The 22,577-nt window shown below is 39.5% G+C and overlaps 1 protein-coding gene across 1 annotated transcript in view; it reads right to left on the reverse strand.

Annotated features, from left to right (window-relative positions):
• Positions 1–22,577, reverse strand: part of LOC309720497 (protein kinase C epsilon type-like) — a 96,564-nt gene that overhangs the window by 19,798 nt on the left and 54,189 nt on the right. The window contains exons 9-11 of the mRNA XM_082557496.1: positions 22,291–22,559; positions 22,016–22,189; positions 2,525–2,679 (exon numbers count right to left, since the gene is read on the reverse strand). Coding sequence (XP_082413622.1) covers positions 2,525–2,679; positions 22,016–22,189; positions 22,291–22,559 — 598 coding nt within the window. The remainder of the gene's footprint in view (positions 1–2,524; positions 2,680–22,015; positions 22,190–22,290; positions 22,560–22,577) is intronic.

The following is a 22,577-nucleotide window of genomic DNA, read 5'->3' on the forward strand; positions in this document are numbered from 1 at the left end:
ATGGGTCGTGTAAGACTGGAAGGTCAATAGTGAATGACGCTTGTAGTATACAGATATATATATTTATTCTTTCTGGATTCTTACAGTGAGTGTATTTTCTAACATACAACAGAACATTTCAACAGTTTTTTTTTTCACGGCACCATTCAAAGAGACCTGGTTGTTAGTCTAGATTCAGGCTGGACAGACTGCTGTGAGGAAACATCAGGTTTCAACTAAGGAAAATGTTTTATATCAACAAGCCTGTAGGTATAGATGTGTGCTTGTTTATGTGTTTTAAATATTTTGCTGTTGGGAGGATCATACAGGTGTCAGGGAATTGGAAACTTAAAGCCATAAACAAAAATTCTCTCTGCTAACATGCCACAGATGGTACGACATAAACACATGCAAACTCATGCACAGGTTGCATGATGAGAGACTCTAAACAGCAAATTAAAGTTCACATTCATCCGGGAAAACAGCAGAGAGAACAACATGCTTTTCTTCCATCAGTGATATTTTTGGATCAAACAACCAAAATCGTCTCTGAGTCTCCATCCATCACAATGGTGTTATGATTCAAGTTGTGTGGATTTTTTAGGACCAATTGTGTGTTTCTTATTGGTTGACAATGATATTATGACTGAATGGATCCATGCAGACAGAAAATACCTGGAGCAAAAGGACAGTGAGGTAATCTCAGCACACGTATGAACGCAGAGCACTTCCAGGGTCATGACCAAACACAAGAACACTCTGTGAGTACTCGACAACAAGCAACACTGTGTTAAAATGAGCTGTTCCTCTCTCAGTCGGTGTTCTGAAGGATCCAAACCAACCTGACATCAGTGCTACTCAACATGCCTGGATGAAGTTTAACTACACTCACATATTTGGCTTAATTGTTCTACACCTACTGTAAATCAGCTGATGAAGCTTGAGGATGTTTTTTCTTAAAGGGTGTCCATCCTCCACAGAACCAACTAGCAGTGGTATAGAAACCCAAACATTCACTTGCCATCACCGGGTAAAGTATTCGTTAGCAACACGAAGTGAGGCAAATGACTGAAGCAGCTATCAGTAGGAAAACCACTGATTTACATGTGACTGAGAAATAAATCCATTAGAGAGTTATCTACCTAAATGATTGTGCACTAGTTACCAACTGTCAGCTACAAAGCAACCCCCACTGAGTGAATCACTTTCTATCTTAATAGGTCTTTGTGTTGGAAAATTAAGATTTTCTGTGGTTGTTTGCAAAGCTAACAATGTGCAGCCCAAGACTGATGATGCCTGAACTAAACTTGAGTTTAGCTTGAACGGAAAGAAGTTAGAAAAAAACAATCAAACACTGGTCAAACATAGCTGGTGAATATAACTGAGACTACCAAAAATCAGTTATTTAAATTTTTCCCTGTCCTAGAGTTTCCATATTTTTATATTTTTTTAGGTTTTTGCAATGCAAACATCTTGGTATTTAACAAATAGTTACCAAGATTTTGAGTTTGAAGAGAATCACGGCTTTACTATTATTCTCAAAGACACCAAAGTGTTTTTTTTTTCATCCACCCAGTATTTACTCAGAAAATACATTCAGAACAGATAATATATTAGATAGACTTACTGGAACACACTTCTACATACAGGGGTGGATGCAGCTACCAGCATCGCCATCACTGGCTGATAAATCATGCAATAAATGACTCTACAATAAATAAATTGTCGTTGCTAAAGTGTTTAGAAAATGTTCAGGACAAACTGTATAAAGTTTGCAGTTGTTGATTCTCCATTCATTCTCTGACTTTAAGCATTACAAACTGCTGCACTGCAGTGCTGATGTACCAACTTTGGACAAATGCTAGTGCCTTAGCCAAGGGCAATGACAAAATAATAATAGAAAGGTAAACCAGATTAAGCATGGCGACAGCATGCAAACTGCACAGAAGAGATGTTATGCAGCATTTTTGTCAAAATTAAATGGTTACCTAGCACCGTATAGCAAAATTTGAAAAGGACTGGTTCTTGCCCCAAAGCCACTATCAATAAACAGATAAAACTACATTTGGAACAGAGGAAAAATATTACTTTAACAAGATTTTATGTTTTTTAATTACTGTGCTGCATATGTATCAAAGCAAAGCAATAGTTGTAAAGTATTTGGTCATTTGTGTTTTCCACCTTGGAAACTCAAAAGTACATATTTAAAGGTTCTTAAATATATTTTCAAACCTACCACTCCACCTTTTATGGTTCGTGCATTCAGAAACTTTCAAACCAGCAGAATGATGTGCAGCCACTGAGCAGTTTGACAACAAAGTTCACAAATTACGTGCTCAGTGATTCTGTGAATCACCCACCCCTGAATGACTGTCCAAACAATGGAAACATGTTATGTGTTGTTAGAACATGGGCGCTCTGACACCTACTCAGACCAATGTACATTTCAGGAAAGGAAGGCTTTGCTGCAGTTTTCTTCATTCTTTGATTTTTTTCAGAAATTCTCTTACGTCTCCTGTTAATCGAACAAGCACATCACGGTTACCTGTAAATGACTCCGTGTCGGTGCAGGAACATCAGGGCAGATGTGACCTCGGCGGCGTAAAAACGAGATCGTGCCTCATCGAACTTCCTCGATCGCTGGATCTGAAACATCAGGTCTCCTCCATTAACATATTCCATCACAAAGAACAAGCGGTCCTGCGGGAAGACAGTGAAAAAGAACTTTATTCAGTAAGTGTGTAAATATTTCAATTCGAAAATGGCAAAAATATCAACATAACTCACTGATGTTGGTAATTTTGTGAATGAAACATGGCAATAACAGAGCAGCACTTCCTCTTTTAAGATTCTTGATTTTAAGCTAGTGCTCTTACATTTATCCATTAACAATAAATAATTTAAACTCATAAATCATATACAGTCACTAAAACAAAATACATTGTATACACTTGCTTTTGAATATTTTCAAAACTTTAGATTAATTGAGTTTTGGAAACTACGCAGAAATCGTTTACAGTTAACTGTTAAATCTTCTGTTACATATTTTTTGGAAACTTAAAAGGAACCTATTATTCTTTTCTTTATATTCTGTCTAATGAAAATCATTACACTGGCGGATGTTCATTTTAAATATGTTTCAAACGTTTCAAATAATGAGGTCGCTGTATGTACGAAGAACCGCTGTAAGCCAAAAGTTCCATTTTCAAACCGTTTTTCTGCTCTTGATTCTATATGATATCCTGGAGCCTCTCATATGATCATCACAGGTACACAGCTCTGGCTGAGCACAGCAGCCCCGCCCACCAGCTGTTCAAACATTCTGTTTTTCACAATTTTTTCACATCACATCTGCCTAAATCAAGACATTAGAAGAAAACAATAAATGGAACACGAACTGTTTATTAATCAGAGAGAAAATCTTAGTTGTAAATTTAACCCATTTTTAAAAACACAAGACACTTTGGATTTTGTCTCAAATTTCCCTGAGTAGAGAAAGAAAAACAATACAGATTGCTATGTGACAACCACTAATTGTCCCTACTTCCATAGAACCCCTTCCTGTGATACACACACATACAGAGGCGAAAAACAACACACACACTGCTGTAGACCACGCCCTCTGAGCCCTATTCTCTTGGTAATGAAAATGGGCTCCGTGGGGAAACAAACGGCCTCCTTCCTGAATTCCAGCTCGCTTTCTTCATATAGGAAATAAGAGAGAGAGAGAGTATGTGCAGTGAGGGTGCTGTGATATAAACAGCTGGGTATATAAGAAACAAGGAGGAGCCCGTCAGAGCCATTGTGTGAGGCCTCAGGGTTCACATCGTTAGCTGTTAAGGTGACACAGAGCTACAGATCTGAAGCTTCTGTGTTTCCACCACATTAAAGGAGACCCCCGGCTGTGAGGCGTATATAGGATTTGTAAAGAGCGACAAAGACTGAATCTGAGACACAGGAAGTATGTAAACAGAATATGTGCACGTGGAAAGGTAAAAAAAAAACCAAAACCAATTTATCCTGTAAACTCTGTAGAACAAAGACAAAAGCATTTCTATGTGTGTGTTTCATTATATTGAGAGCAAACAAAGTTCTGTTTCTTGCATGTACCTAAAATTGTGGAGCTAGCTGCACAAACAACCGCAGTTTCCTCTCCAATGCAATTAGCTGTGAATGGGTTTAAGCATGACAATGATTGTGCATGTTCTACCCTTTGTTATTTAAAAAAGACAACAGCAAAGAAGAAGTAGAAATTTTATGATTGTCTCACACCCACTGAGTTCTCCTTATTAGCATTGGAACAGTGATTAAGCACGAACATTGAACATCTTTGGCTTTATACAGCACCTGCTCCATTAACTCATCAGATGCACGTCAAACCTGTCGCCATCTGGATATTTGGGGCATGTTTACCTAAAAAACTGTCTGTATGTTTGGCCATAATGAGTGTTCACAACTGGCCACAGGATACATTAATTCTTAGTCATTGTCTATGTTGCCTGCCTTGCAACACATCTTGAGAGCTTTGGACTGCACTTTAAGAGACAGAGTGTTGAGTTGCTGATCCTGAACTAGTGAAAAATTTTGAAGGTAGTCATCACACTAAAAGAAAGACACATCTTGATTTGTTGTTTCGAACATTTCAAAAAGCTGGAACATTTTTCTAATACCTTAAAAAAGCAGTTGGTCTTGGTTTATAGTCTCGGAATAGACAGCGAATGTGACACAATCGACCTGTCAGGTGCAACTCAGTCTTTGCAGGTTTGTAAGCGACTGTAAATGTCTAATGGGCTAAAGTAAACAAATACATAAGGACAACAGACATTTATGAGAGCATCATTAAGCCAGAGAATTGAAAAAGTTTATGGCATAAAAAAGCCTCTTGTTTCTTAAATCTAAAATTAGAGACTAAACAAGTTTTCTGTTTTTTTGACCACTTTGCCCCAGTTTTCCCAACCCACTTTACAGATGAGGACATAATTATTAGCCTCCAAATATGATTTTTTTTAAGTATTTCCCAAGCGATGTTAAATAGAGCACAGCTTTTCCAAACATCCTGGTTTTATTTTGGATGCTTACATTTGCACAGAAGCAAAATGAATCTGAGAAAAATCGAAAACTACCAGCGTCAAAATGATTAGGCCCTGTGATACTAATAGACAGTTATGTTGTAGTGCAATCATTTGTTGTAGTCTCACATCCTTCTCTCCCGAGTACTCCCAGACTATTTTGCTCTGGCGAATCTTTCAAACTTCTCTAGATTTGCTGGTCTTCCTGCATAGACCTTGATCTTCAGTTCACCTCAAAAATTTCACTGGGATTCAAGTCGGGGCGTCATGCAGGCCAGTCAGTAACCTTCCTATTGGTCTTTTGGAGGCAGATCTTCACCATAATCTTTCTCCAGGTTGTGCTTCACCTTCAGCCTGGTTTGAGGGTGTTTCTTCTGCAGAAGTGAAATTTCTTAGTAAGTGAAAAATTTTGAAGGTAGGCTGTTCTGGGGTCTTTAGATACTTTCTCACTTTGACTTCTTACCTCTGCCAGGCTTGTTCTGTACTGTGTGGCTCTCTTTGAATTTCTCAATGATTCTTCCCACTTGAATTTTAGACACTTGGAAACACTGTGGTAACTTCAATTCAATTCAAAATGTTGGAAATTTATAAAACAGTGCACAGATTTATTTCTCTTCTGATAGCAATATTAACCAGATATGGCAATTCCATTTTAACCATTGCAGCTCAAACAAAACAACAGTCACCAACTGTATGCTTCCTTTCTACCGATATGCATTAACCTTCCTCTGGTTCCCCTTTTTTAAAATAAAAAATACAAATAATTTATATTTCAAGTGCTAAGCTTCCCAAGGGTGAGGGTCGTTGCTAGATGGAGAAACTACAGAGCTTGAAAGACTTGATTGTTCTTTAATGAGAGTCGCTGAATCTAGACGATGAGGAAGTCCAATTTTGTTCGGATGCAAAAATTGTACATTAGCAGGTATTTTGCAGATGACTGCGAACTTTTCTTCTTCTCATATACAGATACTTCATAAGACCATTTTAACCCTTTCATGCATGAATTATGACAACCTCAATCAGGATTTTTTTTCTTAAGTATTTTTATTCATCTTCAGGCATGAAAAAAAGATTTTTGAACTTCATTTTTTTAAACATGAGTTTTTTTTACATATCTGAATTATGAATTTGGTATGGAGGGACACATCACTGTCCAATGTACTGGTTGATGTGCAAGTATACCATCAACACTGGCACAAATGCAAGAAAACAGCCTTTGAATAGCCACTGTAGTGACCACTATGCGTGAAAGAGTTAATGTGCTATCATTATTTCCAGTAGGCAGGTTAGTATAACAGATACGATGGAACTCCTTTGACTTCAAAACAGTTTGCAGTTGTGTAGCAACTATATGAAGGCTACAAGAGCTAAAATGTTACACTCTATATGAAATATGTCAACGCTGACCATATCTAAGGGTATGATAAGGGTACCAGATGTTGGTAAATATTATGGTCTGCTGACCTGCTGAGATTGCGGTTTAAATGATTAAATTGGATATAGACTTAATTAAACAGCATTTGAAAATCATGTCTTCTTAGCTTACCAACCTCTGTCCCTATGTAGATGTTATACCTTATTTTGTGTTGTGTTGTGTAGCACTGCCTAACAAGTCTAAAACTGATTGTAAGCAGGTACAAAGTCCATTAAAATGTGATGCAAAAGGGTCCTGACTAGCAGTGGGTGTATGTTACTATACTAATACACTTTTAAATCCTTTTTAACTGCCATGAAATCAGGATTGCTACTGAGCTTTAGGGACCTTCCACAATGAAGTGTTATACTGTCTGTAGAGTATTGTTGCTTTTCTTTAGTTGGATCGGAACTGATTAAAAAAATTAATTTGGCCATTCACCAAAACATGTCACATTCATGCCATGTATATTTAACCCTTGTGTGGTGTTCGTATTTTTGTTACTCAGCCAGTGTTCATGGGTCTGGTGGACCCGCTAGAGTTTTGGCTTTCCAAATTAACACTATCAAACAATTTTATGTTAAATTACTCAACAGATGTTTACTTCATCCCAATTACAAGACATATGAACAGCAAACATGGTTAATTTTTTCCCTTTACCTTTGTTAGATCACATTTATGAATTAATGTGCTTCTCGTTTTTCTTTTATATAAAATGTTATAAATAAATCAGTTATAATCAAGTGGAGTGAGTGGAAAGACACAACACATTTACACGTGAAAAAATAATTAATTGTTTAATTTTTCTTTTGAAAAAAACTGAACACGGGTCTCACAGACCCGAACACCATACAAGGGTTAAAGCCAACCTTGGGCTCTTTTCTCCCCTCTGTTATCAGTTTAAAGAGGCCTCAAAATTTCGTGTTACATAAGTGGCCGATAGTCCACCTCAGAGAGAATTTCTTCCCTCCCTCCACTCCTCCTGAAAGCGACTTTAAACAGGATGTTGAAATAGTTTGTTTAAATGTACCCAAAGTCCCAGCTGGTCCCACCCAATCAAACATGAATAAACATTTCCTGACTGTAATTACAAATGTACAGATACTGGCTTCCCATTTCTGACACACGGGCGCGCACACATAGACACACACACACACACACACACAGAGAGACAAAGTCAGGGCATATTTTAGAGGCACACGGCCAGACGATTCACTACATTCTACATAATGCTGACAATAACGTCTTGATGGTTATCCGACTATTTTGTGTGTGTGTTTCTAAAGTTTGTGTGTATGAGCCCTCTTGGTGCCAGCCTGCTGTTAAACAAATCTTAACTTGAATCTCATTGCATCTTATACAAGCCCAAACCATTACCTCATACTGTCTGTACTGTGACCACACAGTCAATCACACACACACACACACACACACACACACACACATATATATTAGTGCTGTCAGCGTTAATCTCGTTAAAATGACGTTACACCATAACCGCATTAACGCAACAAATCTCCGATAACGAGTTACCGCGGATCGCCCCGTGCGTGGGGCTGCATGGCGTCAACGCGTTAATGAGCTAACCGCGCTTATACGGCTTTAAAAAGGATAATGAACACCACTGAGATTTATTTTATCAACTTTTCTTCTGACGATGTTGTCTGTGTTGAGCGCTCAGTGGATATGCGTTCAACTACTCTGCCTAGGCTGCACTGTCGAGCGCAGATCCACTGAGCACAGCGCAAGCTAGTGAGAAAGAAGCTAAGCTCTTTGCAACATGGCAGCTGCCTCAACGCTACCCGAAATTGAACCTCCCCCACCCTCATTCAGATCTGGCCTTTGGAACTATTTTGGTTTTCATGTGAAGCATGACCCTGATGGACAAAAGTAAAACAGTATGTCAGCTGTGCCACGCAATGCTCAATTACATGGGTGGGAGCTAGTGTGTTAGCGCAGTTAGCTCGTTAACGTGCTGGCCGTCCAGCCCCATGCACGGGGCGATCCGCGGTAGCTCGTTAACGGAGATTTGCCGTGTTGTGGCGTTAACGTCATTTCAACAAGATTTACGCTGACAGCACTAGTGGGAATATATATATATATATATACACGCCGGTTCGAGCCCCGGCTTGGACAGTCTCGGTCGTTGTGTCCTTGGGCAAGACACTTCACCCGTTGCCTACTGGTGGTGGTCAGAGGGCCCGGTGGCGCCAGTGTCCGGCAGCCTCGCCTCTGTCAGTGCGCCCCAGGGTGGCTGTGGCTACAATGTAGCTTGCCATCACCAGTGTGTGAATGTGTGTGTGAATGGGTGGATGACTGGATATGTAAAGCGCTTTGGGGTCCTTAGGGACTAGTAAAGCGCTATATAAATACAGGCCATTTACCATATATATACACACACACATACATACATATATTTGTTTATTAACTTGCAATAATTTTGATGTGCTCACATTGCCCTTAAAACTGAGATCTAATTATAGAAATGTTAGATAAGATGAGTTCATCTGCTGAATTACTTTCCACCACTCCAGTTGTTGAAATGTTAGCTGTAACGCACTGCTTCTCCTCTCCTGAAAATATGAACGGCTGACATGAAGCTAAAATAAACACTTTCATCAAAGTCAGTCAAAAACGGGGAACAAAAAAACAACAAGTGGGGTTTGAACTTTTGTCCATGCACGAACAAAAAAACTCAATTGCTGCCCTATTTTCCTCGGAACATTATGAGCCATTACCGTTTGGCTGCTGGTCATTACCACACAGAGGCAACCAGTAAAGATTCACTTGGTGATTTCTTTCAACAGAATCTGGGTCCTGAGTTTGTTTTGTGGTAATCAGAGTTTTCGTAATGCTATATGGTAACTTTGAGAAGTGACTTTCACTGCAGATGTGACAATTAGTCTTCAGAAAAACTTTGATTCATCCTTTTATTTTTATTTTTATTTTATTTATGTGTTTTTCGCAGATGTTGACTTGAAGAGAAGAGCTGGACTTTTCCTTTTTTTTCTCCTTGCAAAAGGAAATAATTGTAATTGGAGGACAGAGCGTACTCTGTGTGTGTGGCCACTGAACCTGTTTTTGCTTTCAAAAATTCTGCATTCTAATCAGTTAAACATATTAAACCCTAATGTGTTTAGTAGAAAAATCATTCCTGCATTCTTGGCTTTGCCTTGAGTCTGTATAATCTTCAATTTAATTTGTTCCTCATATTTATCAATCACTGCATGTATAAACACACAACAGCAGTAATACAGGGCAATGCAAAATGCAGTAAGGGTTTCATACATATTTGTTTTACGCAAATGGAAGTTAAAGTTGAGAAATGTTGATCATTTTAGATGTCTGTTGTATTCCAAATGTCCTTCTACTATCCAATGTTATTAAAAGCTACCAATAGCAGAAATTAAATATAGTGAGATGTACATTTAATAAGCTGCGGCTTAAGGTGGATATATTAATACAATTTTCTGGCTCTGGCACAAAAATACAACATCCAGAAATCAGTAATTGACTCAATCATACGAACAAATGTTGGCAGCAATTTAGAGTTTTGGAAGCAGCCTATAGATGATGTGTCTCTATGGACAGACCGTAGACTGTATATAAAAGATGGTCATAGTCATCCACTAGTTTGGCATTTCAGCCACAACTATGTCAGTGTTTCCAACACATGCTATATATATATATAAAACAGAGCCATAAAATACATACTTTGCTCATTTTAAAAGTGTGGACATTGCATAGTTTGTATGGTACTGTGTGATGTATGGTATTGCTCTTAAAAAAAGCTTATATATTCCAGGCTCAAACTGAGAAACAGAGAGACATGCACTAAAGCATAGCTCGATTTATTTTCTATTTTCCACTAATTGGACCATAATTTTTTAATTTTTATTTTTTTTTTTTAGAAAAACCTGAGATACTATATCAAAAAAGTAATTTTCTTACAGAATTTCTTAGAATCTGACTTTTTCTCCACCTGCTGGCCATTAGAAAGAATGCAAGTTTAAGCCACTTTAGTTTTTGGCACAGATATGTAAAAAATTATGTCAATAACTATATTAAAAAAAACATGTCATCATAAACTAAAGACAAACTTTATAACAAAAAAAATCTTTTATAAGATTTAACATCAAAATTGATTTATATTAATCCTTTCTGACCTGCCACCTCTACCACTGTTGGGTTTAGGTAAGTAAACATCAAGTCTGAGGTCTAAGGAATGCATTATGTAAGGGTTTCAAGTATAAAATTACATGTTTGTCTATGCCTGAACTGCAACCCAAGAACAGCAAACATACCTCTACTAATGACTGTAGTTTTGTAAAGAACAACTCTGCACTGCTCAAGGCTGACACATATTTGGCCGGGCAACCTCAATGTTGTGCCTGTGTGTGTTTATTGTTCTCACACACTAAATTCACCCTCACTGTAGTTCTCTGACAGAAGTTAAATACTTGGTGTGGGCTGCTGGTTCTCCCACAGAATATCGTCTTACTCCTTGTTCCCATAATAAATAAATAAATGAATGAATGACAAGTGTAGAAATGTTTAGCTTATTTTAGAGTTTAGAAATGTGTTAACATAGAATGTAGAATTATTGTAGAGACACTGACACTGCCCTCAATGTAATAAAGGCCTGACTGTGTCATGAAGTTAGGAGTAGATTGTAGAAGACCCCTCCCCCAGTTGAACTGTGAAAGGTCTCAACATTTGTAACTGGATAACTGTGGTCTGGAAGGGAGATGGGTTTTTATGACCTCTAGGGAGTCACCTACACCCACAGTCTTTTAACTGTCACGGACACTCACTCACGAGCACTCACATAGACACAGACACAGAGTTTGCAGCACACCGTGGGGGGGTTTTATGATGGGGACGCCTCTATAAAGCTGGCTGTAACTAACAAAGGGGTGAAGATTTTGCAGAGGGGCACCAGCCTGGCAAGTCTTCCCTTCTAGAAGATGCATGCTTAAATGAGGATAAATGAAGATGAGTAAAGATGAGTAAAGATGAATAAAGTTTTGTGAAAATGACTACTGAGTCCGGTGCCGTCTCTGGTCGAGGAATAAAAAGAACAGGGGTAAAACTGATTTGTTTTTCATTGGTCAAAAGGGAAAAAAAGGAGGTAAGTAGTTGACTGTGATTCATTTAATGAGAAACAGACTTCCAGGAATGTCAGGTGACTATAAAAGGTCGATCAGGTGAACTGTGTACCGTGTGTGTTTTGTGTGATTTTGAACTGGACAAAGAGGTAGATGATTCTGTGAGTGAAGGTTTTTTCTGTCTCTAAGCAACAAAAAAGTGCTGTGAGGACAATGTTCATCCATACATGTGTGAGCACTCCCTGCACATCTTCAATGTGTGGACAGAGTGAGAACGTGTCAGCAGCACATCAGGAGGAAGAGAGGAGGATGGAGGGAACAAGTGGCATAATAAGGATGTTAGGATAACTGGAAAACAGAAGAGAGTGGGACAGATGAAGCCAAATATGTACTTTGATGGGTCGGCACAATAGTGCAAAAGTTCGCCTCACGGCGAGAAGGTTCACCTGTTGGTTCTCCTGTTTCCTCCTGTTTTTTCTTGGTTTTCTTGAACGCTCAAAGATATTAAACTGTATTTATGGCTCCCTCTGCCTTCTCTAGGAGTAGGATTATGGGAATTTAACCAACGCAAAAGCTGAGGACACAAACCTGTGTGCAGGCCTGTACAAGCAAAAAGTGTGTTGCCCAACAACCATGGGGATGGATGCTACATTAAGGCCAAATTCTGACTGGCTGCAAAGTGAAATTAACCCAAGTACACATCAAAAATCATCTCAAGTTACTTTATGTACTAAAGTAATCATCGTACAACATCAGAGCGTCCCAGTGATGCGAAGACTCCCAATCAGGAAGAACAGCTACAACAGAGGAAGGGATTACCAGCAACATGACGAGAAGAAAACACAAAAAGTCAATCACATTAGGTGACGGTCTGGTGCAGAGGTCCTGAGATAAGGTTTTCTCAACTTCAAAGCGAGCAACTAAAGCAACTACCAATGAGAGTTAAGAACACTGTTGACAGACATATGGCAGGGTAGTATATACATTGGAGGGTTACCTAGGAAACCGGAGCCTGGACTGTGCTTTAGTGACCAACCAACAACTACATCTCTGTGTGAACGGCCCTTTAGGAGAGGCAGCCATCTGTTGCAACCAGTCAGAGAGTGAGGGGCAAAAAAATACAGAAAACAGTAGTACCAAGAAACCAAAAAGGGCAAACAGTATGAAACATAAACTGAGGAAGAGACAGAACATGATATTTAATGAAAAAAAATCTACTTTAACTACATTAGTCCACTACGACAAAAAACCCTATGATGGGCTGGTGAGGCTGAACCCTTCTGCCCAGCTAGGCTAGGCCGCAGCTGCCTTCCACCCTAGTCAGATAAGTAGTTAAAAAATGGATGGGTGAAGATGTGATTGTAATAACAGCACTGTCAATGTTACCAGTGCTTTCCTCTTTTCATTTGAAAATGTGCAAAAATTGTGCCAGTAAAATCTGTTGTGCGAAGAAAGGAGCAGCATGACACTGCTGACATCGGGTTAATGGTTGTGTCAGAGATGCTTTTTTAACCCCACTGCAACTCTCAAAAAGCCCACTGCAGTCTTCAAAAAGCTCTTTGGGGAAAAGAGGACAGGACAAAATGCTCTCATTTTAAAGGTTGCACAAGAAGTGCAAGAACACACACACGCACGCACACACACACACATCCAAATAATTTGTACTGATGAGGTGATAAACACAGAGCTGGCATCAGGTTGCTGGTTGTTACTACTGATCCGTCTATTGAAAAGCTAATTTGCCCAGAAGAAACGCTCAGAAGACATCTTCTATTCACATAATAGTGTCACAGTGACTTGTAAAGGGTCTAACTATCACCCAGCTCTCTTGAACACCACTGAAGATTTGTCATAATGATAAGAAGTAGACTATTCCTGGAAGGGAAGGCTGTCTGGGTGGATATGTTTGAAGTTTTTTTTGTGAGTGTGTGAGTGTTTACATTCAGTCTAAGGTGAAGAGATGGGGTCAGTTCAAGGGTGTCAAAACAGGCCTTGCAACTTACATTTGTATTGTGTAACATCAGGTGCTGGTCTTAGTTTATATTTAATATCTAAATCTAAATGCAAATTATGGTCTAGTTCACCATCTACATCTCACATGAGATTAAAGACTGCAAACACATCTTTAGCTTAGCTTAGTTGCAAGAAAGGTTCAAATTTCACAATAAAATAAGTTTGCTATTACCACAAATAGCTACTAGGTTTGTATTTAGATATTATGACTGTTTACTGTCCACATAAAAGCACATGTAGATGTAGATATTGCACCCCCAACCTCATGCACACAAAGTTATTTGCAGGTCAGGTCACTGCTAAACCACAGGTAGGTTTAGGGTTAGGCTGCATTTTAGCAAAACAAGCATAACTTTCAAAAGCAAAAAGATCTTATCTTTCAATCAAAGTCTCTGAGGTACAGTTTGGCCTTGCAATTCTTCAATTACTAAATTATGTATAAATTCCATATAAAGGGGAAGATATGACCCCAGCCATAACCCTGACACAAAGCCTGTGATGAAGTTAATGTGAATAATGTCCTGTGTTACCTGAGCCACAGGGGGCAGTGTTCATGTGAACTGTGCACAACACTGCTGCTGAAGAGTTTAAGAAAAGTGTCGGCAGTGACAAAAAGGGCATCCGCTGTGTCGTGACAGGTTAAAGTCCTCAAAAGCAGAGCTTATAAGCATGAATTAGTAAGTCTAGTACATCCTAAGTAGTGGTAGTAGGAGTGCTAATGAGCTCGATGCTCAGCTGAGACATAGTGTCACACATAAATGACCAAAACAAGGTTGCAAGATTGATATCTATCAAACTGATTTATCCATTATTACTGCTAAAACAAAGGTGGTCACTTTACATACAATAGGACAAAAAATTGATAAATACAAATAATTTTTATGTCGCCACATGTGAATGTCAATAGTTGCAGATATAACAGATGTTAAAAACTAAGACACATGGGTTGAGTTTGACTGATTTTCATCTCTGCTCTCAGTCTTCTAAACCTCAGTCTGTGTCTGCTATTCTCTGGCTGTCTTCATCTCTATCCGTCCTTCCATCGTTCTGTGTCAGTCCATCTGTCGCTCTCTGTCCTAAGCACCGAACAACAAAGGTTCATTAATGTACCTGCCTGGTTTCTGGCCATCCCTGCTTCCTCTGATCTTTCCCTCTTAGAGTTCATTAAAAAACACTCACTCTCCACTGCAATCTAACCGGGTCTTTGCATCACAGCTACTTTTTTTCCCCTTTAAACCAATCTGTTTCAACGTCTGCTTCTCTTTATGTAATCTTTCCTTCACTTTGGCAAAAAGAAAACAACAACACAAATACCACCAGCCATCTTGTTATCACAAATACTGAAAAAAGACTTTTTCACGTCTTCCCCTCATCATCTCTAGTTTGCTCTCCTCGCCATCTGCATTTCCTCGTCCTCTCCTTCTCTGACTTCACTTTTCAGCCTCACAGTGTATCGAGCAGAACGAGGCCTTGGCGCTACTGTTGTATAATGTTATTTACATTTCTCAGCGGTAATTAGGCCGATAGGGGAACGGTTGTGATCCCACAGTCGATTAAGAAGAACGAGGAGGGCGGGGCGGTTGTAGGTAGAACATAGGTCACACAAAGTACAAAGACTTTTTTAGGCATAGTGATGTCACCATGAACTCAGTGCCTCCATCAGGTTTTGGGATATCTTATAATGTAGTCAGAAGTTTAAAATTAAATTGAATAAAAATGCATAATATAAAAATCGACCGCAATAATTATCAAAATCGATTTATACAAATAATATAATAAAATAACTTAAACAATTAGTAAAATAACAAAAATAAATAATCCAAATGATAGTTTTCTCAAATTTTTGAATTACTCACATTTATATAAAATGAATCAATACAAGCACTAAATAAAAAAAATCCTATAAATATTATAAATCAAAGAAAATGGATGGACGGAGGTTTTTACAGTTATCACTTTAGAAAAAAAATAATATTTCAAATTAGCACAATCTCTCTTAGACAGACAGACACACAAACACTTGCATAACCACGTTCCATGTATTCACCACCAAAGATTTGTGCACGGCACAACATGTCTGGACAGGCTTGTGTACCGGAGGCCTGCAGGTAGGGGCCACTGAAGCGTCCCGTCCTTAGACCTCACCGAGTTAAAGGGACAGACCTGGTTACTGAGGTGAGATAAGAGTTTTTTTGGGGTTCTTTAAAAAAAATCATAATTATTATTTTAAAGTGGAGTAATGTTTCTAGCTTTGTATAACCTACAAGTAATTAGTAGGTTATATTAAAAGTAGCATCTGCAAAACCAAGGGATGGTTGTCATTTGGACAAGGGTGGACTGGAGATGAGTCAGGGCCTCAAGTTGAGGACTTCAAATATCTCAGGAACTTGTTAGAAGTCGGGAAGAGAGAAGATGGACTGAAGGCAGCGTCTTCAGTGCAAACAGTGTATCAGTGCGCTGTGGTGAAGAGAGAACTGACCATAAAGGGGAAGCTGTTGATTTACTGGTAGATCAATGTTCCTTCCCTCGCCTATGGCCATGAGTTTTGGGTACTGATCAAAAAAAATAAGATTGTGGATACAGGTGGTGAAGCTTTCTCCAAGAAAAAGGTTGAGAAGCTTGTGATTGGGGAAGGTTCAGAGGGAAGCTGCTATGTCTTTGCATAGTAAGAAGCCAGTTGACGTGGCTCAGGCCTTTGATTAACACACCTCCTGAACACATCCTTAGTGAGGCTGGAGGAGGTGGCTGAGTAGAGCGAGGTCTAGGCGCCTCGCCTTAAACTCCATAGTGGAAAACAGACGGATGGTGAAAACACCACAAGGAACAGAAATCCTTCTGCAGACACTTAAAAAGAATGGCAGAATAAATCTCTTGGATTAAATTCTTCAGTTTAAATCAGTGCCACATTGTATCGTCACGGTCAGACTAGCAAACTGAGTCGATACAGATCAGCCCAGTGAAAGGCTGAGTGGAACTGGCGTTTTGCAAGAGGCGAAGAGTGACACCGCTGCTGTGTCTGTGTCATTGTAGATGCAGGATGTAAATGTGGGTTTGTTTACAGAGCATTCAGTGCGTGTTCTAAGAAGAGTGAGGTGGGAGGGTGAGGGGAAGTAGATGGGGTCAGTTGGGTGAGGCAGGTGATGAAGGTGGGGGTTCCACAACATATGGAATACACATCACTGATAAGGATCAAAGCTGTTACATAAGAATCGCAGTCCCTTTGTCTCAATCAAGAACACAGTTTCAATAACCGCTGGTGGGTGTGTGTGTGTGCGTGTGTGTGTGCGTGCATCCGAGGATGAATCTGATAAGAAAAAAATAGGAAGAACAAAATAAAGACGAAATAATGCAAGACACAAATACGCAATGCAGTCTCGTCTCTATGACGTTTTCTATCGTTCTCTCCGTCTCTGTCGACTCCACACACGTTTGTGTTCGCTTTGGAGGAAAATAACAGGAATAAATAAATTGAACAGGAAACACCATCAATTAGTGTAAGACTTTCCAGAGCATTCAGAGAAAATAAATACAGATGCAGCTTGCAAAATATCTTCTATGCCTCCTCCCTGACATATCTGGCTCCCACTGGTCCCCTGTAGAATTCCAAATTTTTCACTGCATATCTTGCAATGTATGTTCAAACATGAGAAGTAGAAGCAGAAGCAGGTGAAATAATCTCTTTACCGGTGTGTCATAATTCTCTTCCTTTCAAACATTTTTTTAATTGTCTACTTCTTCTAGATTTTTAAATATAAAGAAGGTGATTATGGTGACACTCCCCCTTTCAAAACATTAAAAAAAGGTCATGCAGCCCCCTGAAATGTCTTAAAAATAGTATTATATGGATCACTGGCAGCAGCAAACACACCTTGAGAAGCTACTCAATTGATGGTCTGTTGACACAGAAAAGGAAAAGAACAAAGAAGCGCTGTTTTATCAAAGAAAGTTATTCCCAAAAGTGAGGTCATGTTGCTTTAAATGAGAAGGTTAAGGATTCTTTCACACTTCTGACTTTTTACTTTGATGTTAACCTAACTTTGAGGCACGAAACCTCCCCTGAACTTCGGTCCAGTGACGACAGCTGGACCAGATCACAAAACTTAAAGATGGTTGGTTTCAATTCTAGAGTGGAAACTTAACTGAAACTCTGAAAAATGTTGATTCTTTCCAGATCTCTTCAGAGATGATGACAGAAAGAATGGAAGAAAAACGATACCACGTGAAGATAAGGAAACTATTTCAGCAAACCAATCCCTAAAACAATGTAGAGCAAGAGAATAAATCCATGCATTTATTATTTATACATCCACTTTTGCAGATAGGAAGCTACCTGCTGAACTGACAACAGTCTATGTCAGAGGCACAACCTTCTATAAACTGAGGATTCCACATAAGTAAAGTTCAGTGGTGTGGTATGATTGAAATATGAAATATAACAAACTGAGAAAAACTCACATGCAGTAGAATCTGACCATTAGTGTGAATTATGTGTATAATGTATATAATGTATATCATTTTGACCCTGTGTGGATTAGAGAAAATTCTAAATATTATCAAAGTTGTGCACCCGATTGTTTTATAAAACCATAAAAGTTAAATGCTATAGAATCATTCCACCCTGCAAAAATTACATACCCCCAAAAAAATCATAGAAAGCCTAAAATTACCATGACATCTATGGCCGTGACAAGTGTCTGTGAACTTGTGACCAGAGCTATACAGACAACACACATATGCAGTATGTGTATATTCCATTTCCTGTCAAAACATCATTTCCTGGAACATAAGCTGAATTCTCAGAAGTAGGCTTTGTTAGTACCTGTAAGAACTGCACAGCAAGTCTTCTAAAATAAATGCCTCATTTACAGCAGACCTATAGTGTACAGTGCATGTAGTGAATATATAGTGTAACTTTTTTAAAGACTGTTTTAACGACTGAAGTGTTATCTCATACAACCGATTCCTGTCTATCTACATGAACACGAAATGGCTATTTTTCACTTTTAAGACACAAAGGTCAGTAATGGATCAAATTATTTTGCCGATCACACCAGACACCAAAGTGTGAGAGATATGCATCATAGGCTTTTACGCTTTTACGGCTCCTGTGTGACCAGGCTGAACTCTGGATGCTGGTGGAAGAACTGGGATGGGACAGAGTCAGCAGGCTGTCTTTTCTCACATGTTGGACATGATGGGAAATTCTCTGCATCAGATGCATCCTCACTACTCAAAAGACTCTGTTTGTTTCAAACAAGGGTCTGAACCAGCAACGTCAAACATGCGGACCTAAGAACAAAAGTGCACTGGATGGCTTTTTGAAAAGTGTGAATAAAAGCAGAAAAGTCATTAATAACTCCAATTTTATAACTAAGTGCGCTGGTAGTATTGATGTGGGGTCACTAGTGTTGCTAAATAGCAGTGAAAATACATGCACATTAAAAAAAAACAACTTCCAAATGTGAAGTTGCATGGGTCATAAATAAGCAGCACAGCAACTTTTGTAGATGTACTGTGATCCATAAATTTTAATGTGCATGTATTGGCACTTTTTCAGAGTAGAAAAATAGAGATTTTTAAAGTAGTGTTTATCTTTCATCTGTTTGGTAAAACGATGGTTCATTAAAGGTGAACAATGGTTGGTCTAGACCATTTGAGGTCAAATTGAGCCAACTACAATGACTTTGACACCCTTGGTGTTAACTTTAAATGGTCTGGTAGAGCGTGCAGGAGGCAGAACACATGGCGTTCACTCACTCAGTGTAAATTCACTGGACAGCTGCCTCGGCTTTTCACACATGGGCATGATTAGATATTAAATTGTAATTCGCAGTAAAGAGGGATGGCAAAGAATTTATAAATCCAGCAGAACATTTGCATTCTCGTACTCAGCTCCACCAGGTTGTGAAAGTGCACACATGAAGGCACATTGACACTGATGAGTGGTTTTAGCTATTTCAGGAAAGAGCTGAAGAGATGCTGTATTTGTAATAAAAAAATAAAGGTTTCAGCTTTTTTTCTTTTAAATAACAAAACCTCTCCAACTTTCATGCTTACCTCGCTGACTGTGTGTGCAGCTTGTGTAAAGCACCTGAACCTCTTCAGGTTCAAGCTGATCAGAAAGAAGTTTGCACCTCAGCGGATTATGTGTCCTGCTCTCTTCTGCATTTTAGAAAGGACACACCTGGAAGTAGCTTTATCATAAATACACACGCTCTCACACATGTGCATGTACAAAGCCACTATATGGTTCCCGACAGGAACATTTATGTAACGCACAATAGACAAAACATACAGAGGTCTGAAAGGACTGCCCATGTAGGGGCGTCCCACCCACAGCTGCCCTTTGTGTGTCTGTCTGTCACAGCCAACTTAAAGTATTGATGGATAAAGATGCTAAAAGTGGAGATGATGAAAGCAGAGTAACCTGTGAATGACAGAGCAAGAAGACTGAAGACTGGTGCTTCGCTGCTTTAGTGTTAAAGCTGCTTGAAATATTTTCTTAAAAGTCTTTCTTAGCTGCCTGTTTAACAGCACAGTTCATAAAATGTTGCATTCAGCAGATATAAAATATGACAGCTGAAGACGATTTGATCCAAAACATAACGAGAAGTTGTGATGTGTTCTGAGAAGTGAATACAGAGCAGTTCTCTTATTATAGTTCTTGTATAGGTTGACTGTAGTTCTCTCAGTCTATTACTGCTCTGGATGTGTTTACAAACCTACACGGCATGCTTAGCTGTTAACACGTCCTCCTTTAGGGCCTATTTAACCCTAAATAATGAACCTAAAATACAACTAGGTCAAGGGGTGGACAGGTAATGGCCTTAGGCCGTTTTCACACATGAACTTCGAAGTCTGAGAGGATCAAGTTGGGATATTTTCTCCACAAAGTCACTTAAATCCTAAATTTGAGCCACCTCTCATTCAAAATCATCTTCTCAGAGATGTTCAGGCAGCTTCCAACAATGAAGCGATTTTTGGATCACGCTCCGGAGGTCCTGGTCTGGCACCTGTGATATCTCTGTGGACCTTAAACTTGCTAGCATCGATGTCGTTTTCAAACAGACAAGACTTTCATGTGGAAAATCGCTGCTGGTTATGAGAACTGTGCGTCCCACTACAACTGAAAATTTTTCATCATTTTGCTAGACCTACCACACTGTAAGGGAGGATTGAGGATTTTTTTTTTTTTACCTTTACAGGATTGTGCACTAAGAATGTGTACCCCAGGTTAAGTTGTTGGGGTGTTACTGCAGCATCCTGAGGGAGAACATTTGACAGCATGTCACAGTGCCATCTTGTGTCAGCACAGGGCACAATGATTATGCAACCCACATTCGCCTTTGACCTCTCACCCAGATATGCATCCCTGTGACTTTGTCCACTTTCTGAAAATCAAATTTAAGGTTTGCTCATTTGACACTGAAGTGAATCCAGCAGACGTCACAGCGTAACAAGTCCAAGGGCCAAGGTGGCGTGCTTGAATGGAACTTCAGCTACCTACTGTCTTTACAGCAGGTAAGGGTTTTGACGTTTGGAGAACCATCATTGAAACGTTTTGATCACACCTCACTTCATTTGCACTGGTGGAAACACTCCACGTGGTTTAGCCAGGAGGCCTAAGGCGAGGAGCCTGAGTGTGAAGGAGGCACGTACCTCCCAGTGGTAAATGCACCAGACTATTAGCAGCACCATTTTTACCTCTGAGCAAGCCAACATCACTCAGGCTTTGTTCTAGGAATAAGGCAGGTTAAATATCAGCTAATGTTCTATCCAACATAATCCCCTGCCAAGCACAAAGGTTCACTGCTGCAGTGCACGTGTGAACACAAGATGTACGCAGTTTAACCCAACAATCGTTTTTCTATTAAGGAGAGGGGAAGAAAACAAAAGGAAATTACAAAAGAATTAACAGAAGACTGCCTAACGGTTTTTCTCAGGTTTTAAATGATCTTTTATCCCCTTTACTAATAATCTAATAAGACTAAATAATCAAACTTAGAAGAGCAGTAAAATCTTTTATCCTGAACATGTAAGTTATTTTTATCTTATTTCTTCAAATTCAAGATGCAGCAGAAACAAATGATCAAAGATTTGGATTAAAGATGTTCAAAAGAAAAACAGCAGAGAAAAAGCTCGAGAACAGCCTGCAGTTTGATTCAGTTTTTCCTGTGATGTTAAAACTTGTCGGGTGAGAGTTTCCCTCTTTTTTTAAATTTTTCTATTTTCATTCTTTTTAATCTGTTGTACTTTTGAAGTTTTCATCAAGAAACAAACTGCAAATGTTTTCTCCAAGAGAGCTTGTCAGCTTCGATGTACGACGGTACAGATTCTAATTCCAATGCTGCCCCCTGGAGGTGCAAATAATGTCTGCATGTTTGTGTGCGTATGTGTGTGTGTGTTTGTGTGTGTGTGTGGGGGGTCCCTACTTTAGTCTGGAAGCAGCAGAAGAGCTGTGTCAGATAGGGGTGTCTCCTGGCCAATGCTAAGATCCGTTTCTCAGTCATGGTGCAGTCCACGTCGTCATCCTGCAGGATCACGTCTTTCTTCAGCACCTTGACGGCATAAACCTCGTCTGTGCCCTTCATCTCCGCCAGCATCACCTGGTCACATGACACAAACTCGTTTGTGTTTTCTGGTCCATCCTTTTCACTGCACATCTTACTGAATTTCACAAACAGAGCTGCAGAGGAAGTGAGCCCACCTTTCCAAAGCTTCCTTTCCCCAGAACTTTGATAAACACAAAGTCATGCAGGTTCATCCTCTTGGCCTCTGGAGCGCTGTGACCTTTGACCTCGCCATTCGCCTGACTTTCTTCGCTTTCCTCTCCGACGCTGTTCCCATCACCTCCTGTGTGCGTGTCACACGTTACCGTGTCCACAGACGAGGAGGAAGACAGTGGGTGTGTTTTGTGCTCCTCTCCGCGGTGGTCAAATGACAGAGCCTTCCGGATGTTCTCCAGCTCCTTCACGTCTGCAAGAAACCAAGAAA

This window comes from Aulonocara stuartgranti, assembly GCF_965226115.1.
Source record: "Aulonocara stuartgranti genome assembly, chromosome: 13".
NCBI classification, from domain to species: Eukaryota; Metazoa; Chordata; class Actinopteri; order Cichliformes; family Cichlidae; genus Aulonocara; species Aulonocara stuartgranti.